General features: G+C 39.6%; 1 protein-coding gene across 1 annotated transcript; it reads right to left on the bottom strand.

The window, feature by feature from the left end:
* Positions 1–232: 232 nt before the first annotated feature.
* On the bottom strand, positions 233–22,572 carry SLC39A9 (solute carrier family 39 member 9). Its single transcript, XM_020788484.3, has 7 exons — positions 22,294–22,572; positions 16,798–16,906; positions 13,060–13,260; positions 11,639–11,707; positions 10,797–10,882; positions 4,797–4,931; positions 233–3,813 (listed from the first exon to the last, which is right to left on the bottom strand). The coding sequence occupies exons 1-7, from the start codon at positions 22,387–22,389 to the stop codon at positions 3,583–3,585; spliced, it is 927 nt and encodes a 308-aa protein (XP_020644143.2). The 5' UTR covers positions 22,390–22,572; the 3' UTR covers positions 233–3,582.
* Between the last annotated feature and the right edge of the window lie 385 nt (positions 22,573–22,957).

Below are 22,957 nucleotides of genomic sequence, written 5' to 3'. Positions count from 1 at the left end.
AAAATGCAAAATCTCATGTAGGAAGGAATAATCAACCCTTATGATGGTACATTCAGATGTTGGACAGTGCAAAACACAGTGTTTTGAGCTTTTCATAGGACTCTCCTAAAGCTATTACATAAATTGAAAAAGGATCTAAAAAAAAAACCTTGCTTGGCCTCTGGAGTATAAAACTGCTAACTCCATTTCAGCATAACCATTCATGAAAAATGAGGCCAATTTATTCCAGCAATTCAGCTAACAAACTTTTTATTACAATAAAAACATATTTAAACTTCACAATTAAAGTGGAAAAAAAATCAAAAATAAGGCAGCCATCCATGGAATGATTATGTGTGTACAAATGATTTGGAAAATACATTAAAATTACACTTTAGTACACAGAATCGTGTATATAGCTGTGACCAGGGCACATTATGTCCACAAAGCCACAGCTGCTCAGAGACATAACTGAAACTTATTTCCTTTTGAAATGGATATTCCACTTCTGCACGTCACCGTTAAAATTGTTTTCCCAAGTCTCCTGTGATTCCTCATACAAAACATAACACAGCAGCACAATACACAAGTTCAAGTTTTCCCATTCCAATACAGATAGCTAGCTATGAAGAATGCAAACTAGCTATCATTGAGTGTACCTGAAAAAACAGACTGTTGGGCCCTTTCTAATAAACTAAATTAATTTTCTGTCATTTCAAAATACCGTTTCAGAAATTCCAAGTGTTACTCCATATTTGGAGAATCTATGTTACTTTGATATGTGTCCCCTGCCACCCATAGAGGCATTTCTTTAACTCATTTAGAAGTTATCCCTTAATTTTTATTAACAAGTCTCCTTGGAAAATCAATTATATGCCCAAACATAATGTTGCACAATAAACATTGATAGTAGGGTGATTGCCACTTTCAACTCATGTGAACACTGGAAGTACAGGAGCTTACGAGAAGTTACAAATAATGGATCTCTCGCTTGGTAGCCTACGGCTCCCAGAATTCGACAGTGAAGGTTAGAGTTTATATTTGACTAATAAGACCTAATGGGATTGGAGCTAAACGACAAAAAGACCCAATTTTAAATGATGATTCTTTGGCTGGGGCATAGAAATATTAATTTACTTCAAGGTAGAGGATTTTACAAAGCAAGAATTCTCATGGCAATAACAGAAATTAAACATCTGGTACTCTACTAGAGCATGCCCTTCATGTTTAGAAAATCCCTTTTCCTTCCCATCCTTTTTTGTAGTACTGGCTAGCAATTCAACATAGATGAAACACTCAACACATCCTTGCTAACACATAGTAATAAATCAATATTTGAGCCTCACAAGCCTTCAGCATACTGCCTCATGACTTGCATCACTCATGCTTTATGTGTACGTGCATGCAATATATTGACTCTAGACATTGTCTTTTAGAAATCATGGGCGGAAGTTCAGAACAGTCTTCCTAAAATGCAACTGTACTCAAGACCTGTGAGCGAAGAAGCCAGAAGTGATCCAGTCAGTACAAGCAACATTTGGTCAAATTTTCTAATGGGCAGTTTTAGATACACTCTGAAATAATTAAAAATCCTAGGAAAACAAAACTGCAAGTACAGTTTAACTTCCACTCCCATACCAAGTGCTTCTACAGAAGCAAAATTTCTGATCAACTTTTTAATATACCCCCAAATTCCCATGCTGCCTGTATTTCCCTCTTTGCCAGCTCAGGAACACTATTCTTGTCCCCTTATCCACTGCTGTGGGTAAGATGTCACCTTGAGCATAATTATTTATCAAGAGCTCATCTTTATTTATCAAGTGTGCAGGTATGATAATGCATAAAAGCTATTTTTGCTCATACATGTGGCATTACAGCTAAGTTTTCTTTCTGAAACGATAAGTTTTTATTTTGCAACATGGAGATGATTTTAGTTGATCAAGAAGTGATTTATACCTTTCAAAGGCGGCACTATTTTAGAGAAACAATAAAGGAAGCCTACATAACATGTAACACATTGGACACGCTGACTGATGTGGCCTGCCAGGTCTTTTATAACCTATGTTCTTAAAATCTCAAACAGGAATTTAAAAACCCACACACAGTTTATCTAAGCTGTTGATGGGACCCCTTATATAGTTCATAGGCTACACTTGGTGGAATGCATCAGTGGACAACTTGCTTGCTAGTTTTACAAATAAAACTGATTATAGATTAAATTTATAATTAACCTTCAGGAAAACATACATGTGTACCTATTTTTTTTTTATTTCTGACAGTAATCCTCCCATACATAACACAAGATCCCCAGTGAAGTCTTGTTCTTGATTACTGCTGCTGTAAAAATCAGCAAGCAGGAATTACCAATTAACAAAACACTCACTGAGAATGACATTTTTCTCCATCAAGCAAATAAGGAATGTGAACAAGAGCTCCATTGCTGTGCTGTGCTGTGTTGCAGAGACTGAAAAAGAGGGAAAAGATCTGTCACACAAAATAGCCAGTGCTAGAGAAACCAATTCACTTACTCTATCTGGTTTGCAAAAACAGCTACAGCAACTATTAATAGATTAAATTGGCAACAGGAGCAAAGATTGAAAGCTGAGGACAAAAAGTTGGGTTCCGAGAAACTCTGCATGCCTTTGCATGTGTCAGGTTGCTGCCCGTTTATTTCACAATGCAACAATTATTCTAGGTCAATATGCAGCATTTATTACATGTAAAGCCATCTGCCACTGGCACTGCATTTCAGAGGTCCACTTATACCCAGTGTTTACTGGATGATTTCAGAGAGGCTCAATTCAAACAGGATTACAACTATTTAGAACGCTTCTTGCTTATGGCAACATTAAATATTAAGTTCCTGCTTTTGCACAGGTTGATGCTTTGGATATCTTTCATTTTTGCTCACCAGTCCCTATGTTTTTTGTTTTAAAAGAATAATCCTTTGTATATAATTTGGTACAGTGTCCAAGCAGTTACTCCTTAAATCAAACGAATCTTAACTTTCAGCCGAACATGGCTTCCCCAGTCTATTGTACAGATTGTAACACTCAAAGAGTACAAAATATGCTTCCTAGAAATTCAAAGCAAGAATCTTATTAAGCTCTTACATTAGTATAAATTTTATGTCGGACTTTATTCCATAAGCATTTCTTCATCAGATAGATTCTCTCTCTTCACTGTCACCACATGAAGCATCTTGAGAAGGTGAATAGTAGTCCCACATGTTCAAAGGCATCATTTAATATAAAGAGGTCAGCTGTGAATGCCAACATCGAGAATACTTGAACTATGATTTCACAATGGGCCACAAAGTTCTTCCCAAATCATATTTAAGTTCCATCTTCCCTGAGAATAGGGCAGTCATAATTAAAGTGTCTTCAGAAAAGGGAAGTTTTGCAGAATGTATATCCGGCTATCAGGATACCGTTTGTTATACGAAAACCTTTCAGAGAATTCCTCCTTTTTTAATATGCTCCTCATCAACTCTTTGAAATAGATGGGCTGCTTAACAGGGTAGGGAGAAAATGATAAAAGACCAACTGACATGAGACTGCTGTTCACACCAGATGGAGAAAGCCACCACTGGACTTTGGGCTCCTAATGTTGGTGTCCAATGGACAAAATCAGTGGAATCAAGCAGCCCAGAACCAACGCTGCTACCTCCAGCCGGCTGAGTCCTTTGCCTCCCGCTGATTCTGGTTTATGGCTATGTCCCATTCCACCCACTTCAGGGAGAACATGAACTGTAGCAACATAGAGAAAAGTGCCAGCAGAGAAGAGCATGGCAACTCCAGTGGCATTGACATCTGAAAGTGCTTGCTTACTGCTCTATAAAACAAAACAAAACAAAAAACAAATGAGATTAAATACAGATATTAAAATTATACTTCAATTACTTAGCCAACTGAAAGATGCAAAGCCAATTCTAAAAAATTTGCTCTCTGAAATGACTTCTCCCACTGAGGAATAAATTACTTTGACAGACCACTTCCTATACTGCTCCTCAAATATTTTAACCTCTCTCTCTCTCTCTCTCTCTCTCTCACGCGCACACACACACACACAAAGGCAGTACCTAGACTATTCACATTATATTCCTAATCGGTTTATATTTTAATAATATTAATGCAAGGAACTATTGTGTTTTTAGCAAGCACTGCAGTCTGTAGATGACTCATGCTTTTAAATTGCAGCACAATGGCCTACTAAGGCAAAATCCACTAAAAATATAACACTGAAGAATTCAGCTATATTTCATTTGCACCAAGATGTACTCCCTCAATACAGTGGTGCCTCGCTTAGCGACGTTAATCCGTTCCAGGAAAAACGTTGTTAAGGGATTTAGTCGCTAAGTGATTTTTAAAAGCCCATAGAAACGCATTAAAAAAGCGCTTCCCCCCATTATCCCGAAGCCCGCATTTTCGCCAAGCTGATCGGCAGGGCTTTGGGATGATGGGGGGGAAGCACTTCTCCCCCATCAACCTGAAGCCCGCATTTTCGCCCAGCTGATCGGTGGGGCTTCGGGATGTTCGGGGGGAAGCGCTTCCCCGTGATCATCCCGAAGCCCCGCCGATCAGCTGGGCGAAAATGGGGCGTTTGCGATGATCGCTTCCCCGCGATCATCGCAAAGCGATTTTTCCCCATAGGGAACATCACAATGCGATCGCAAAATCTCCATCGCTATGTGGATTCGTCGTTAAACGTGGCACCACTGTACATGTATTTAGACAAAAATAGATGGTGAAAACAAACAACACAGGTTGTCATGCTCCTAGCATGTTCTGGGCAATTCAGCCTGAAAAGAGATTTACCTTGCTTAACCCCAAGTAAGTCACCATTGACAAGAGAGGTGCTGCTAGTGCAAAAACTAGCAAGTGCTTCCTGATTCGATTCCGTTCAAGACCAGCATGCATGAGAAATGAGACAAGACCAAAGGCAGCTGGTGCCTACAAGATAAAAAAAAAACTTAAGATTTAGGGTGCAGAATTATAAAAGAGGTTGCAATCACTGTTTGTTCAGTGAAAGGGAATGTTTAGCCAGCCCAAATGTTACTAGCTCGTAACCATGGCATGTTTCATTTTTCTCTGCATTTATGATGTTCCCACAATATATACACAGTATAGCATTGGCTTAGTACCAGGTATAAATCCAACTATGACAACTATAATCATAACCACAAAGCGGTGGTTAAATAGTATGTAAAATAGTCAGTTCAACATAATTTTTATTTATTTATTTATTTATTATTGTTATTATTGTTGTTGTTGTTGTTACTACTACTACTACTACTATTATTACTACTACTACTATTATTAATTTTAATTTTAATCTTAATCTTAGAACTGCAGAGCTGGAAGGCCCTCCACTCCTGTCAAGGAGGCACAGTCAGGAACTGAACTCCCAACCTTTAGCTCTACAGCCAGATACCTAAGCCACTGAGCTATCAGCAGTTCTCACTCTCATTGGTTTGAAAAGATGGAAAACTTCTGTTCTTGTAGAATTCCCCTTTCATAATGGGAAGTATGCAAAGTACCATTAAAAATGATCATTAGGTATCTCCAGTAAGAAATTTATTTATTTATTTATTTATTTAATTTATATGCCGCCCACTCTACCCAGAGGTCTCTGGGCGGCTTACAATAATTAAAATTCAGTACAATAAAATGATTAAATTCAGCCCGAAGCATTAGTAAGACATCCATATTTAAATTAAGAAAATAACCTATGATGAGATTCTTCATATCAGGTCAAGAACAGGACTAGGCATAACCACCTCACATTGCTCTACTTCTATGGAATCCTGTCCTACTTCCCCTTGCAAATCAGAGGAGTTTCTATGCATGAAGGAGTGATCTGACTGCGAAGGTAGATTTTTTTTTAATGTCATCAAAAGCATCTGGCTAAAGACTTGTTCTCAGGCAACTACTAGTTATCTGATGTGGGGGAGAGAAAGTAGCAGGGGAAATAATGTAAAAATATAATTGTCTGGGGGAGAGCAGAGATAGGTTGGCCTGATTTAAAGTTTATTTATACTTCAACATCCTAATTTCTCAGAAATAAGTTCTGAATGTTTCCCATCACTCTCTCAATAATCCCTCTTTCCTTTAAAACATTAGCAGAAATGACTATTCCAGCTTCTAAAATGAAAATACATTTCCTGGTAAGGCAGCAATATTATGGTGTTGAAGGTTTTCGGGGCTGTTTGGCCATGTTCTTGAGGTTTTTCTTTCTAAGGTTTCACCAGTCTCTGTGCTTGGCATCTTCAGAGGACAGGAGTCAGAATTCTGTCTGTGCTCTGGTGCGGTTTGTGGGATAGCTGAGTATTTATAGTTGTGGGATCAACTCTCTTCAGGAGATTGGGTGATTATGGTGATTAGCGTGGTTTTTTTTGTTGTGTATTGTTGTGATAAGGGGGAAGAGATGATCTGTCACTGTGACTGATGGGTGTCGTCAGCTGGTCTTTTGTGTGCAGTGTTCACTGATCCTTATGGGTGGGTACAGTTTGTTCATATTTTGCAGGCTGTGTTTTTCAGTGCTGGGAGCCAGGTTTTGTTGAGTTTTAGACTTTCTTCTTTTTTGTTGAAGCTCTGCTGGTGTTTGTGGATTTCAATGGCTTCCCTATGCAATCTAACATAATGATTACTGTTGTTGTCCAGTACTTTTGTGGTTTGAAATAGAATTTCATGTCCAGCTTGTTTCAGGGTACAGTAGACCCTCGACTTACAGACGGCTCGACTTACAGACTTTTCGAGTTAGACTTCTCTGGCCGCAAAATTTAGGTTCGACTTGCAGCCAAAGAATCAACCTACAGACCAGAAAAAAACCAAAATGGAACAAAAATGGAACAAAAACGGCCAGTTACGGGATTAATCCGTTTTCAATGCATTGTAGGTCAATGGAGACTCGACCTACAGACTTTTCGTCCTGCAGCCACCGTTCCAATATGGATTAATTCCGTAAGTAAAGGGTCCACTGTATGTTCAGCCACTGCTGATTTTTCTGATTTCAGTCTGCAGTGTCTCTCATTTTCTTTGATTCTGGTGTGGATGCCACATTTTGTGGTTCTAATATATAACAATACACCGACAACAACAACAAAAAAAACCCCATGCTGATAACCATAATCACCCAATCTCCTGAAAAAGATAAAAAAAATTGATCGCACAGCTATAAATACTCAACTATCCCACAAACTGCACCAGAACACAGAGTTCTAACCTCTGTCCTCTGAAGATGCTGACCACAGAGACTGGCGAAACATTAAGAAGAAAAACCTCAAGAACACGGCCAGACAGCCCGAAAACCTATAACAACCATTGGATCCTGGCTGTGAAAGCCTTCAAGAATACAGCAATACAGTATTATACTGAGCGTCCATGCTTGGTTTTTAAATCATATTTATTTATGTACTCTGAAAAACATGAAAATCGAAACTGAAAATGCAACAAATCCTAGTTATCACATATGGATAGGTCAATCAGAAATACTATGCTAAATCAGCCTCAATTTCCATCTAGTCCAGTATTTCTGCTCACTCATATCAGGTCAGTAGGAAGGCACCTTACAGTGAGTCAGACCATTGGGCCATGAAGTCCAGTACTGTCAACTCTGATTGGCACTAGCTCTCCAGTTTCATCATCATCTCAGAACTGCAGAGCTGGAAGGGACTCTATGGATATTCAAATCAATTTGATTGTCAAGGAGGCACAGTGAACAATCAAACTCCCAACCTCTGTCTCCACATCTAAACCCATTGGCTTTATACTTCGCATAAACCACTGAATTATTCAGAAGTCTTATTGTCGGCAGTTTCTTACCTATTCCCACCCTAACAAAATTAACGTAACAACTCATTCAGGCAGCTACCCTTGGTGTTCCCTGGTAGCTTCCTGTCTAATTGCTAAAGAGACCTGATCCTGTTTAATTTCTCTAAAATTTCTACTTAGTTTTTCTGAATTTCTCCAAAGGAAGGAGATATTTTCCAACAGTTTCTTAAGAAAGAGTTCATCATTTGTAGTGGGGTTGTAGGACAATTTTGTTCTTTCCCCCATAAGGATTTTTGGTTTAATCACTGCTGCAAGTAGCAGCAAAAGGAAATGTTCTGGTAGTATGGACACTGCTTTGCTACTTTATAATGCCCTCTAATCTATGTTATTCTGGAGGGTGGTGGTGGCGGGAAGGTAGTCACCACCACCAACAACAATGGTGAAGAAATTTTGGAAATTATTCTACAAAGTGGTCTTCTACTTCCAGGGAAATAATAAGAAAAATGTAATAATATTTCTACCAAAAATGTGTTGTGAATACATTTTGCTTCAGTTTATTTTATTCACAGTTCAGAACCCTCCCCATTCTGGAATTTTGGAACAGTCATTATAGATATACAGTGGTGCCTCGCATAATGAGTGCCCTGTTTAATGACAAATCCGCATAGCGATGCGGATTTTGCGATCGCATTGCGATGTTTAAATAGGGAAAACATCGCATTGCGATGATCGGTAAGCATTTCGCTTACCGATCTTCGCATTGCGATGTTTTAGAACAGCTGACCGGTGGTTCCAAAATGGCCGCCGTGTCAACAAAATGGCCATACGCAGAGTTTTCGCGCCGATTCCTCACTTACCGAAGTGGCGAAAATGGTGGCCCTATGGAGGATTTCCACTTAGCGATGAGTTTATCCCCCATAGGAATGCATTGAAGGGGTTTCAATGCGTTCCTGTGGGGTTTTTTGCCACGTATAGTGACGTTTCCTGATAGCGTCAATTTATCCGGAACAGATTATCGTCGCTATGCCGGGCACCACTGTATTTTGTCTCCTGTTACTTCTCTTCAAGTTCTCTAGTAGGAATGAGGGAAGGTAGTAGGTATGAAGGAAGGGAAGGCATTTCTTATGTTACTTTTTTCCTTCCTCTTTCTTAGGCATTCTTCAGAATTTATTTTAATCACATTTTTGAGCTTACTGTAACATTGCTAGATGGCTGAAGGTGATACTTTTTTCTTTTTATTTAAGGAAGGTAGGGATCCAACCATATTATGAAACTCTTATCAATTCACCTACCTTTTTTGTTGATAAACTGGGTATCCCAACTGAACAGTTTAATAATCCTTTTAGAATATTATTATTATTGAAGAAATAAGAGAGGGATGTATTTGTAATTAAGTGAGAATTGAAGCTGAAACTGTAAAAATCTGATGTGAGGAAAAAATTTTAAGCCATAATGACTTTTGCATACTTCTTGTCCATTTGCAATTCTCATAATCAATCCCGAATCAGTTTAACTGCTTAATAATGTTCTTTCACCTCTCCCTCCATGCATACATGGTTCTCCTTGGTGTGGGTGTATGGAAACATTCATGTACTTATGCATACATCAGGGAACCCTATTATATATAACTAGCAGTTGATTTAGTGACATAAAAAGTGACATCTCCCTCTGCAGACTGGGATGGAACAGCTGCCTTTACAATCAAAATGCACATTTATTTCGGCCTCCTCTAAAAAAATCCAATACATCTGCTGCACGCATAAAAGCTAGAATGCTTCAGAAAAAAAATAAAACATTTCCATTTGCTACTTCTGTCATTATGAAGACCACCAAAAATTAGAAGACAGGGTCTGAAAATGGATAAGCACTCTCTAACAACAGCCATAACTCCACACAAGACACATATGCCAATTTACAAATGAGACTGAATGCAAGTCTGAATAGAATGTGGCATATGGGTAGTTCAGTAGTTTAGATAAACTGGGAGTCTGATTTGCCATTTTTGTGCTAACCAATAATTACTACTAAAATGAATGCTTTATCTTGTATGGATTTAAGAAAAACATTTTTTTTTCAGGAAAATGCCTGGATGTCAAAGTGATACTATTTTTGAATAATAATTGTAACATATAGCCCTGCTCTCACCTGTCCGTCACAGCTGGGCAGTGGAACATCAGCCAATGAGGGGACGGAGGGTGGTGCAGAAGGGGGAGGAGCTGGAATATATGTAGGGGTGTGTGAGGTGAGAGATGGAGAGAATTTGATAGATTGGAAAGAGATTGAGAGTTAGTGATTAGCACGTTTGAAGGCCTGTGAGCCAAAATAGTCAGTGAGGGAAAAGTCTGTTTGATTTAGTGAATGAGAAACCGTGATTTACAACTTGATTATCTACCTGTGATTTACTTATTTTATTTTATTATACCAATAAACAAGTTTTGTTTGGAAGAAACACTTGTCTTTTTGAATATTGAATAATCTTTGGTGGCAGCAGTTGAAGAGGAGTAGCGAGCACTCCTGGAGGCCTGAGTTGGCAGAGGCTTCAGAGTGGCCCGCTACATATAATTGGCGTCCAGCGTGTGGGATACGAGTGTGGTCCAGTAAGGCCTTGGTCTGGAAAGGTGCCCAGAGAGGATCTTTAGTCAGGGAGTCTGAGTGGACGAGTGGGTAACTTCCTAGGTCTTGTCTCACGGGGAGAAAGTCTAGTAGGGGGGCTCTGAAACTCAGAGTGGGGGCTAAGATAGGGACTCTGGCTCTGTGGTAACCATTTCTGAGGAGAGTTGCCCAAAGCAGAATCTGTGGCAGGTTGGCTACCAGAAAACATTTTTGTGCTAACCAGAGACATTTACTACTACTAATAATTACTACTAAAATGAATGCTTTATCTTGTATGGATTTAAGAAAAACAATTTTTTTCAGGAAAATGCCTGGATGTCAAAGTGATACTATTTTTCAATAATAATTTATCTCGCTAATTCATATCTAGAATTCCAAACAGTCAATCAAGCAGGTATGTCAGACAAGCATGAAGGTTTCACTCAAACTTACCTTATGTAACATAATTGCAACAAACACTATTAGCTGGACACTGGTCTGAGATGTGGAAGCAGCTGCACCCAAGGCAACACCATCAGCTTAACAAGGAGGTAAATAACAAGCCACGTAAGAGTGAAACTATCCAGTGATCAAAGGCTTATTGGAGCCAATTTGCATAAAGAAAGCATCTGTAATGTCCCCGCACCCTTCACACATCACTTTGTTATACCTTAAATGTCTTTCCCTTCCCTGAAGACATATTTAATTTCAATAAAACATTAATAATTTCAGGTTTGAATTACGAACAGACAAGAAGTCTTCTGAGTGGCAACATGCACAAGTCTGTTTAATTCTCTGGGTCATGAAACTACTGTATGTTCTAAAGCACACCAGATTTCTTTCTGGTTTCCAACCTTAAATTTCTCTGTAGGTTAAAGTCAATATGATGTCATTTTATTCTTTTTTAGGTAGACAGCTGGGGAATTCAAGGTTACTGTCACAATAAAAGCTCCCTTTCATTCCCAGACACCATCTGGATTGATTAGGGCTAAAGGAGTTGCACTTTTGCATCTATTGGGCAAAATGTTGCCTGCTTCTCCATATAACTATTACACTAATTGAAAGTTTTCATTATCAATAATGTTTCTGGCCTCCCTGTATAGGGACTGGACATGGTAGCTGTGAGTACATCTTCCAAAGAAAACTTGGGAAGTCCTTGTATCTGGGGACATTATATGTATCAGCTGGAACCTCCCACCCTCACACTGTTTTTTGTAGTCCATCACAGGCAATGCTCAGTAAGCTTGGAGGCCTGGCAGCCATGGTACAAAAATCCGCCAAATACAGCAACTCACCTGCAGCATGGACAACTAGTCCCAGTGTGGTAGTAATTTTGGAATTGCCCGTCCTTGCTGCTTCTGGGTCTGAAATAATTAAGAAATCTTAGCCAAATATGTTATAAGCAAGTATGTAGAAAACCCTAAAAAAAGAAATATTTCAAGAGTTAACTCATGTTCACCATTTCAGAGTCTTGATTTCAGAACTGGGGAAAATAAACTAGTCCATTTCATTGGCACATTTTGAAAGACACTTCATTTCAGTTCTTCTATTATTCCTTCCTCTGTTTCACAACCTGATACACCTCAGCCAATAGTACTAGCAGGATTTTCACTAATCACTATGGCCAGGATCCTACTGCATTATGGAATTGCATAAAAGCAATCAGACAAACAGCTGGAGGCACTGTGTTCTCTATTACACATCCAGTCATCCTCTGATTGGGTAATCAGTAGAATGACTAGATACATGACCAGATATTTGACAGACAACTAATGAAATATGAAAACAGGTATACACAGTATTCTGCAATAGGATTGTGGCATGCACTTCTGTGAATCAGACTGGATCTATCCTATACATAGGAAATGTTGGTTTTCATATAGTTATTATTTTGTCCAATGTCAATAATTCCGCTGAAATTCTGTTGCATAAGGGTGATGACATCAACAGCAAGGGGAGATTTTCTGTAACTAAAGATTACCTTCTTCCATCCAGTAGCTCCCATGCAATGAAACCCACTTCGGTTTCAAAGAAATACCACAAAGTTTAGTCTACTGAAGTGCAACTCAGTTGGACAAGCTGCAGGACAGGAGGAGGAAGACTAATTTACAAAAAAATCTCCCCCTACCAGTGACATCATTACCTTTTGTAGGCATAACTTGCATAACAGTATTTTTGACAGAACATTACATTTATTCTGGGAGAAAATGCTTGCAAACTTTCTACAATTTGATCAAATATAGATGTTTTATTACAGGAAACAAAAAAAACTTGATATAAATTTAAAATGTTAACATCTGTGCGTGGAACTGAAAAAATCACATCTTCCAGTCCTCAGCTAGGTCACCATTAAATTCCAAAATCTCTGAAGACATGATCTTGCTAAAAATTCTCCCTCTAATTTATTTCACTTCTCCTATATAGGTATTTGAGAAAACATTTTGCTATCAAACACTATGACCACACTCAGAAGAAACCCATTTTTATTCTGCTTCAAAATCCCCACATCTTGTTGCAAAGAAATGCCACACAGTTCAACCTCAGTGTGCACTATGCTCACCCATATTTTCTGCATGGCTATCACAGTCAAACAAAAAGTTAAGTCTGACCATTCAAAAACAGCGAACACTCAAATGTTCATTCAACTACCTGCATATTTCAAGACTCTCATTGTTATTTATAATCTGACTGTCTATAAAAGGGAGCTTTGACTTACCATCTGCAGGATGGACATGAGAACTGCCAATCTGATCTACCAAAAGCATAAAGACAAAGCCAAGGACAAGGGAAACACCAATGTAGGCATGTAACTTTGAGTGGTCATGGTTATGGTTGTGGTCCTGGACCTCCGGTACTTCTGCTGCTGCTTTCTCTGATTCTACCATCTTTTGTGTCTCACTGGCTGGGTGGTGCTTTGCTGAAGGAAATGAATCAAGAGTAATCTGAAGTTAAAATCACAGAAACATCAAGTACAACGCTGCTAACATACTTCAATCCTCAACACTGTTAGGCAATTTGCTGCTTTGGAGGGCATTTGTTTACATTTTATGAAAGAGGTACATCACCCTAATTTAAAATGTAACAGTGAACTAAATAAAACTAGTCTTTTTTAAAAATAAAAATGCAAAATTATTTTTTTATTAGCTGCCACATAAATGCCTGAATCTTATAACTACTGAACACACAATTCTATTGCTAGTATTCTACTTTTATAATCTTTAAGAATAAGATTTATTTAAAATTGTATAGGTTAGAAATGCTTTTTAATTGTGAAATTAATTATTACAAGTAAATCTCTCTTATTTTAAACTATGTAAAGACTTACTGTATTTAACATTGCATATTTTGTGTGAAAGAAAAACCTTACTAGCTTTCAGTAAATGTAAGGAGACATAAGGGCATGCTGCAGGCACAGTAGTAACTCTGAATTTTTGATATCATGATAAGCATCTTGAAGTAAGCTAATGGTTTATCAACAGTGTCTTTAAAGAAGCATACAGAGACTCTCCTACTAACTTCCTATTATCATCAGATCATTACAGTTCAGACAGGACTATCTCTCAGCTGGCAAGCCATAGCAACAGTTCTACTATGGAACATGTGACCATTTTTAAAGTGTTCAGATAACTAGGATTCTGGAGTTTTTTCTGCCACTTTTCTATTCATGAGGGCTACACAAATTCTGAGGCAGAAACTTTCTCCAGGTATTACATTCTGTCTTAGATCCTATCCACATTGAAGTTTTCAGTAACTACCAAAACCCCAAAAAGCAACCTGTTCAACTCAGTTATGTTCTGTTTCCAGATAAAAATTTAAAACTCCCCATGCAAATTCAATGCTGAAAGTTTATTAGAATACAATACCAATTTAAGAGAGAGAAAAATTCATAAATGATTCTCAATTAGGCTATATAGTAACATGGCAAACAAAAAAAATCTAAGTAACTGCAGCTATCTCCCTTTGTTAATCCTATCATTGTAATACAAACCAAAGAATGCTATTCCAATGTAACTTCATAACTCACTTTTACCCAAAAGATACTAAAAACTGCTTTCTATAAACAATCCTGGGATTGTGCAGCTTGCCTATTGTACCAAGTCAAATTTGGTATCACAGAAATGTGGATTCCATAATCAACATGTTATTCCAGATGCAAACTAAACAGCATTTCAATCAAAGTTTTTCTGGCTCTGTCTGAGGGATGCAGTTAATCACTAACACATCAGGGTGGATTTGACTTAAGTAAAACTGATTTAAATCATGATTTAAATTTAAAAAATCAAAAATTTTTAAAAATCATTAAGATGTTATTCACTCTTATACACACACACCCCTATGCGTACACTGTATATATACACACACAAAATTATAAGAACGACTAACAAAAAGAAATAACTACGCAAGTTTCAATTTCCACCTTCTTCAATTGCTGTTAACCAACTGAAGAAGCTGAAACTTTTTGCCTAAATACTTGTTAGTCACTCTCACAAGTGTATTCTTATTCTTATTATTCTTATTATTCTTATTATTCTTATTAATTTATTGATGATGATGATGATGATGATGATGATGATGATGATGATGATGATGATGATGATGATGATGATGATGATGGCCAGAAAACAGGATGAGGAGTTAGGAATATACGGCTGCCTTGTCAGTTAAGAAACAGTTCAGCCTCTTCAGAACCATTTCTAAATGACTCTTTCCAGAAGCATAATTACAAAATCATTTCAGCTGCTTCCAAAATATTTTCAAGCACAAACCCAATGGCAGGAAATCCTAAAGGATGCCAATTTTTCTCCTATATTAATTCTGGCACTTACACAATACAATCTCATAAGACTGTGACTTATATGAAGTCACTTCACAGAATTTATTACATGCATCAGTCTGGATTTATCATGCTGCTCAGACCTACACAGGAAGCTTACACCAGTGCAATCAGTATAAAGACTGACAGACTTAAAACAGTGAATTCAAGTTCAAATCCTCACATAGCTGAGATAACAAGTAGAAGACCTCAGCCAGTCACAGGCTTCCCCTCAGAAGAATATACTTCACAGTTCTGCTAGGAGGACAATGTTTGGAAGACAGATGGAATAAAAGTCCAAAAAAGAATTGTACAGATTTTTAAAATACATTGGCCAAAATTCTGTTGCCTAGAGTAGTAATTCACACTAGAGCAGGGACATTTGAATGAATAGAATTTACAGAAGAGCTTACTCACTAAATCCTAGGGGCCTAGCCAGGCTCCAACACAATGTAGCTGGTGACAGCTGTGTTCCCTTGGCACAAACTGGGCTCAACTCCGGGGTTTAACCATATGGGTGCTTTATTTACAGTAGTACTACAGCTACACGAATCCTTGGGCACCCTCTCCCTCAGAGGGATCCTCAGTTAACTTCACTGAGAATCCCCATAGTTCAGGTCCATCAACAAGAGACTTTGCCCGGCTCAGAGACAGTTTGTCTTGTCCTTGCTATAAATGCTGGCTGCCCAGCCCTTCCCCCTGGTCCTTGCCTTGTCCAGACTGATGACTCGGGGGAGGCTCCATGATGAGTCAGCAGTGATCCTTTAGATGGAGGAACATCAGCTCCTCCAGGGCATCAATCCAGGTCCCTTCTTGTTTCTCCTCCTCTTCTGTCAACCAGCAACCTCCTAAACCCCTGTCTCTACTCACTTTTATCTGGCCTCTGGCAGGTGTTTCTTATTAGGCTGCTGCATCTTTCCCAGTTGTCTTCTCTCTCTCTTTCCCTGTGTCTTAGAGATGGGGGTATTCGTATTCGAATATCCCCCCCACATGTGGAAATAACAAGGTGATTTCACCGCTGCCACTGGCTCCACAGAGGCTTCCTCTTGCACTACTGTCTGCAATCGATTACCCACTCCTTCCAGGTAACAGAGTAGCTAATCCAGCGCAATAGAAAGTCTCAGTGGACAGTCTGGCCCCATGGGACCAGACCCTCGTTATTTCCACTTGTGCAGGGATATTCGTAGACGAACACCCCTATCTCTAGTTTTAGTCTTTTCCCCAGGCTGAGTCTCTCAGCCACCTTAAAGGGGCCGAACAGCTTGCTGTGAGCATGCTGGCTACCTAGCATGCTCACATCACCATTGATTCAATGGACCTGCTCTAGTACATTTTACTACAATGAGCAAAAGGATTTGTCCATTATCTTTGAATCCCATGGCATATCACAGATTGCTATTGAAAGCCATTTGCTTCTTTTGATCTTGGAGGCAGTCTTTGAACCACTGTGGATTTTTTACTATACTGTGGATACAAAATTCAGAGTGTTCTGTCAAGAACCAGAATTCAAAATTGCTTGCAATCTAGAGTAAAACATAACTTGAAGTAACTACTGTACAAACAAACATTAAGAATCTGTTTCATAGTAGCCTGTACTTCAAGTGTGAACAACACACCAGAAAAATATTTTTGTTTGCTTACCCTCCAAAACATCTTCATAAAGTGCATGTACCCCTTCAGGCACAATGACAGCCAAGGCAGTTCCACAAAGGAGCCCAGCACCGAGAACTGTGACCAGTTTTAACCTTTCCTACAAGCAAAATTCAGAATAGTTAGTATTTCACAGAACCAACATCCTGTCACAAACACTAATATTTTGATAAACTTTGTTTACTGAAATAATACAAAGATTAAATCAACAATATTGGAAGTAATAATTTTTGACCAGCAATCTGAGCAAAGATTTGGAACCAAGGGAGGGGAGCAAAGGCTTATTTTGACACCAGCCAGTCTAGGATGCACATCTTAAATGAGGTGGTATCAGTGTGTCAGGGAAGCTGAGAGCAATACCAACAAGAAGTCAGATTTGTCAGGGGTTTGGTATCCTAGTAGTGTCACCCAAAGAGGAATGGTCAATACTAAGACACCAAATGAATCTGCTTCCAATGGTGATGGGTCAGAGAAATTCTTGAAGGGAAGCAGTGAGAAGGTGGCACTGGCAGAGGACCTTTCAGACAACGGCAGTGACACTCAAGCTAACTCTAGTTAGTGCTGTGCTGAAAAACTCATACCTCAAAATCAACAATCCCTCTAAAGTGCACAGCTGCATGAGTGATTCCTCCTCCCTCCATACAGTTTTCTGCCTCCACGCAGCCCATTTGGTTCTGGTCACAATGGAACCCTGCGGGGGGTGGGGGACGGAGTTGTATATGCACGCAAAGGAGAAGTTGTGCATGACAGAGGTGGAGTCCTGCCCAGGAGGACTGAAAATTAGAGGGTACGTTGCTCACGACTTTAAAAACTATACATCTTTTGACGTTAAACAGAAGATAAACATCAGATTACAGTATATGAACCTATATAGAGAATTCAGTGGCACTCCAAGCTAGAAATTAATTAATTAAAATATATTTTTACCTAGAAAATATATATGAGAGAACAGAAGATATTAATTTCTAGCTTGGAGTGCCAGTGAATTAATTCTCTGTATAGGTTCATATACTGTATATGAACCTAAACAGAGAATATATACCGTATTTTTCGCTCTATAAGACGCACTTTCCCCCCCCAAAAAAGTGGGGTGGAAAGTCTATGCGTCTTATGGAGTGAAGGTGGTGATTTCATCCCCCTGGCCCCGTGGGGGGGAGCCTCCCAAGGGTCCGAGTGAGCCTTCCAGGACCCTTGTGACACTCCCCCACCCTCCCAAGGGGCCAGCGCAGGTGAAATCGGAAGCTTCCAGGACCTTTTCTGAGCCTTTCAAGCCTCACAAAAGGTCCTGGAAGCTGGCGATTTCGCCCGCGCTGGCCAGTGGGGGAGCGTTGCAAGGGTCTGAGTGAGCCTTACAGGACCCTTGTGACGCTCTCCTCCCCACACACGGGGCCAGCGCGGGAGAAATCACCAGCTTCCAGGACCTTTTCTGAGCCTTTCAAGCCTCACAAAGGTCCTGGAAGCTGGCAATTTCGCCCGCGCTGGCCCTGTGTGAGGGTGGGGGGAGCGTCGCAAGGGTCCGAGTGAGCCTTCCAAGACCCTTGCGACACTCCCACACACACACGGGGCCAGCGCGGGCGAAATCGGCACCTTCCAGGACCTTTTGTGATGCTTGAAATACTCAGAAAAGGTCCTGGAAGCTGCCGATTTCGCCCTCTCTGCCCCCATGGGGGGGCAGGGTGAGTCTCCAAAGGGTCCTAGGGTGTGTTCCAAGACCCTTTGGAGACTCACCCTGCCCCCCCAGGAGTCGGAGGGGGCGAAATCGCCACCTTCTGGGACTCTTTTGAGGTTTGGGAAGGACCCTAGGGTGTGTTCCATAAGATGGACCTCTCCATAAGGCTCACCAATTTTTAGGAGAAGAAAACAGATTTTTCCCCCCTGTTTTCTTAGTGTGTCTTATGGAGAGGTGCATCTTATGGAGCAAAAAATACAGTGTGTATATATAGCGCGCCTGACCTGCTTGAATGGTGTACACAGTCCATGCCTCTCAGACCTGAACAGATACATTCCAACTCTGAAAATACTTTCACAAATGCTGAACTCAAGACAAGTGACAAATCTGCACTACTAACTATCTGATAAAATAACACTCATTTTAGGTTTTTCAGGATGTAGCAGCTTCCAAGCCGAGATATCTGACTTGACAAGATAGGTTACTTTATAGTACACTCTACAAAAACAGTTAAAGAGAGTTTTTCACTGGGAAAATATCTCACTTCTGAAATAATGAGTGCAGATATAATTATCATGCTATACAGTATTTATCTTCTGGGACCTCCTATTTGATACATGAACTTGCAAATCAACAAAGTATTAGAATCTAGAACATTCAATCCTATTTTATTTTATATTTATATCTCATATTTCCTTACACATTAACTTGCCTTCAAAGGGCTAATTTTCAAATTTCAGGCTTGGTGACTTGTGGTCTTCCAGAGGTTAATACTGTGTGCCATCAGGTCAATTCTGACTTATGCCAACTGCTCAGGGCTTTCTAGGTACAAAGTACTCAGAAGTGCTTTACCATTCCATTCTTCTGAAGGCACCCTGGGATTGTGCAGCTTGCCGGAAGCCACATAGGCTGGCTCAACTTACAGGAAGTACAGTGGGGAATTGAACTCACAGCTCTCTCTCACACACACATATTGGGAGCCTAACTTGGCATTGCACTGTTGGTTGCCAACTGATGTGTTTTTACTCTAGCAATAAAATTTACCTAAAAATGTTTTAAAATCAGTAATTTTAAATCAGATAAAATCATCCATCCTGAGAGTTTTCTATTCCTTTGCCAAAAGGTTTTTCTTTGACAGGGTCGTATGTGCACATGTGTTAGAAATTTCCTACAGAAATGTTTCCCTATCAACAAAGAAGTTTGTTTGAAAATTTAGAAAAGCACTTTCCCTGAATAATCTGATGAACAAACAACAAATATAAGCAACACGTGTAGCACCTTAAAGACTAATAACTTTTATTTAGCAAAGAGTTCATGAAATGTAGCTTACTCATTCCACTTCTCAGCCTCAATTGGTCTATTATGGACAGACTTCACATTTGAAATAATGGCCTCCAGTCCACAAAAGCAGCCAAATAAAAATTGTTAGTCATCAAGTTACCACAAGACATTGATGTTTTTATTGCAACCAACTAACATAGAAATATGTTTCCTAAATAGACAGGACAGTGATTCAAAAGAAACCACTTTTACCCAGCAAGCTATGGATAAATAGCCACACCATCCAGGCAAATACAGTATTTTGTCAGCTTTTGCAGCATACAGATACATGTAGGAATGCTGGAAAAATTTCTGACCTGACAAGATGTTTGCACATTGCTGAAGGACCAGAATATGTGACAAAACTACAAAAATTGTATTGAATTGTATTAATCAATATGTGACAAAAGTACAAAAATTGTATTGAATTGTATTCAAACTGTTTGCTTTAAATCACCATGATTTCCACGTTGCATCTTACTTTTTTCTCTTGTATATTCACAGGTTCATTATGCCAGTAAAACTTTACTTAAGAATATCTTAGTGCCTCTCTATCTGTCTGAAATAGCAGACTGGAATTTTTTTCCCAGACAGTGTGCCACCAAAAAATTGTATTTTAATTATTAAAAGGAGATATATATATGCAATTAAAAATAGTAGTGGCATGTATTCAATAAGACATTAAACTGTAAACAACTAATGTTTGCTAATGTGAAAGGTGAGCCTTCTTATTTGCCAGTTTAGTGAGTTATAACTACATTCTAAACTTTTGAAACAAATCCTTATTTTTGTGTTTGAACAAAAAAAAGTATAAACTTTTCCTTTTTTGTAAACTAATTTTATATCTCTTAGTAAAAATACTGAAATACCTCATGCATCACCACAGTTGTTAATTCCACTGTACCACGACAGCAACTTCAAAGTGGAAGAATTCACAGCCCCAATAATGACCATTAGGCCAATTTTAAATATGCAAGCAATGAATACTTTTGCATAACACATAAAAGAGAAGCTCCTAATTCAACTGATAGAAGCATATGCATTTATCTATCTATTACAAGGAAATTCAGTTTCTCAGATCCATTGGATGTGAAAGCACCTGATACTTCTGGCCATATGTTGCCTCCAGAAAAAAGTTACGTCCTACAGCAGTCTTAATATTTGCATATTAGATACAGTGCTTATGAAAGAATTCATGTAATCCTATACCTACAACAGAATATGGCATAGTGAACTCTGTGATACTCATTTCTGGATTATATAACCACAGGGTTAATACAGGGACATTCAGTACTTCCTTTACTTAAATAGTCTACCATTTTTCAGATAGCTTATTTGTTCAAGAACTGTGCAATAATATTTTTATCAGTAAACAAATAGCAATTCACTTTTCCACTCAAAGTAAATGTTTTTCCACTCAAAGTAAACCTTAAGAAAATATTTCAGCCCCCCCCCAATTATTGTTGTACTTAAATAATTCTAAAGAGCATTTGTGGCTTGTTGCTGTTTCAGAAAAGAAAACCCAAAGGAACCTAAATACTCTCCACCAAATACGGCTAAACTACACAGTCCCAAAGCATCACCAGAAGGGCCTGATAAACTACTTATGAGTACTTTCTACACAGGAAACCTAGGCAAGGATCAACTTAAATAGAAATTGACTTGACTGCACGTAACCATTACTATACATGTGAGACAACAGGTATGAAGAAGCACATACTACCGTATGTGTCATTTATGACAAAAAAAAGATGTTAAAACTTGCCATTTTTAGCACTGATGTTAAACTATGCATTTATTTGCTTTTAATGGTTTTACTGTGCAGTTTGTCATATGATTTTAAACTAACTGTTTAAAAGCTTATACGTTTTTGCCCTTTTAAGAAGTTTGTAAGCCACCTTGAGCACCATCTTTTACACAGTAGAAAGCTAGGATGTAAAGATAATAAAATAAAATACCCATGTTTCAGATGTGGCACAGCACTTCAGCACCTTTTAATTCAATGGAATTAAAGTCAGCCACTCAATAAACTTTACAGGTATTGAACCACGTTACAAACAAAACAAAAACAAACTGTACTTTATAAAGGAATTTGCAGACTAAATAGATAAAAAAACTTCCTGTTACATGCTAGTAAGACACAAAGCGCGCACAACCTGTACAAATTGTTTTTTAAAGATCTTCAGCTTTTGCCACCTCATCTTTCCTGAAGGGCCCGTTGCCCCGCAGAGGAAAGGTAAGATATAGAACAGCTCTAGGGAGAATATGCAGCCTATTTTGCATCCGTTTTTATTTGTCCTCGACTTCTTTTCTTTTCTGGGATTTCCGCAACATTAAATTACCTCTCCTCAACATTCCTCCCCCCCTTAAAAACTGTAAGAGGCACAACGCCGGTCCTACCCCCCACACACACACACGGGCCAAAATAAACTTTCCTTCCTGCTTTTAAGCCCCTTTGGGAAGGCGCGGGGGCGGCAGGTGCGCGGGAGCCTTCTTACCTCGGAAAAGTTCACGGCTAAAGGGATGATCCCTGCCACGTAGCAGCCCACCAGCATAGCCAGAGACAACAAGCTGATAGACAAGAAGTCATCCATGGCCGGTGCCTGCCTCTGGGGCCAGCTGCCCACCCGGGCGTCCAAATTCACCAGGGGAATCGCCTCCGCGGCTCCAGACGGGGAGGAAGCGTCATGGGCCAAAAAGGAGCTGCCCCAGGACAGCGGGTTTCGGGGAGGAGGAGGAGGGCGGGGGAGGGCAGCCGCCTTTTCCTTGGCTTTTCTTCACAGTCCGCGGCCACACCGTCTTTCGGCTTCGCCCGAAGGGGCACCGCCGAGTCTCCCGTCCACTCGAGCAGGTTCACCCGACTCGCTCCGAGGAGACCCTCAGCGAACCCTCAGAGGAGGCTGCCTCGCCTCGGCGCCACAGTTCGGTCCTCACGGGAGCCACTCTGCCTACACGCTCCCGTTACCTAGTTTCGACACTTAACCAATGAGGAACTCTAAACCCCGTAGGCGGGAGGGGGAAAAAAGCCACCTGTCCCTCAAACTCCCGTCGCCGCCATGACGCGCCCAGCCGCCAAGGTAAAGGCCAAGTGGCAACTCAGCGCTCACTTCCTCTTCCGTTACACAACTTCCGGGACAGTGGGAAAGAGGCGGTTCAGTAGCT

The sequence above is a fragment of the Pogona vitticeps genome, chromosome 1 (genome assembly GCF_051106095.1).
Source record: "Pogona vitticeps strain Pit_001003342236 chromosome 1, PviZW2.1, whole genome shotgun sequence".
NCBI classification, from domain to species: domain Eukaryota; kingdom Metazoa; phylum Chordata; class Lepidosauria; order Squamata; family Agamidae; genus Pogona; species Pogona vitticeps.
This window is presented reverse-complemented; position numbering and strand designations above follow the sequence as displayed.

What these genes read in the sequence shown, in the direction of transcription:
- SLC39A9 (XM_020788484.3), bottom strand. Translation starts at nt 22,389, where the DNA reads ATGGATGACTTCTTGTCTATCAGCTTGTTGTCTCTGGCTATGCTGGTG. An exon ending in ACTAGTTGTCCATGCTGCAG is followed by an intron (nt 10,883 to 11,638) that starts GTGAGTTGCTGT and finishes CTCCTTGTTAAG; the next exon opens with CTGATGGTGTTGCCTTGGGT. An exon ending in TTGCAATTATGTTACATAAG is followed by an intron (nt 4,932 to 10,796) that starts GTAAGTTTGAGT and finishes TTTATCTTGTAG; the next exon opens with GCACCAGCTGCCTTTGGTCT.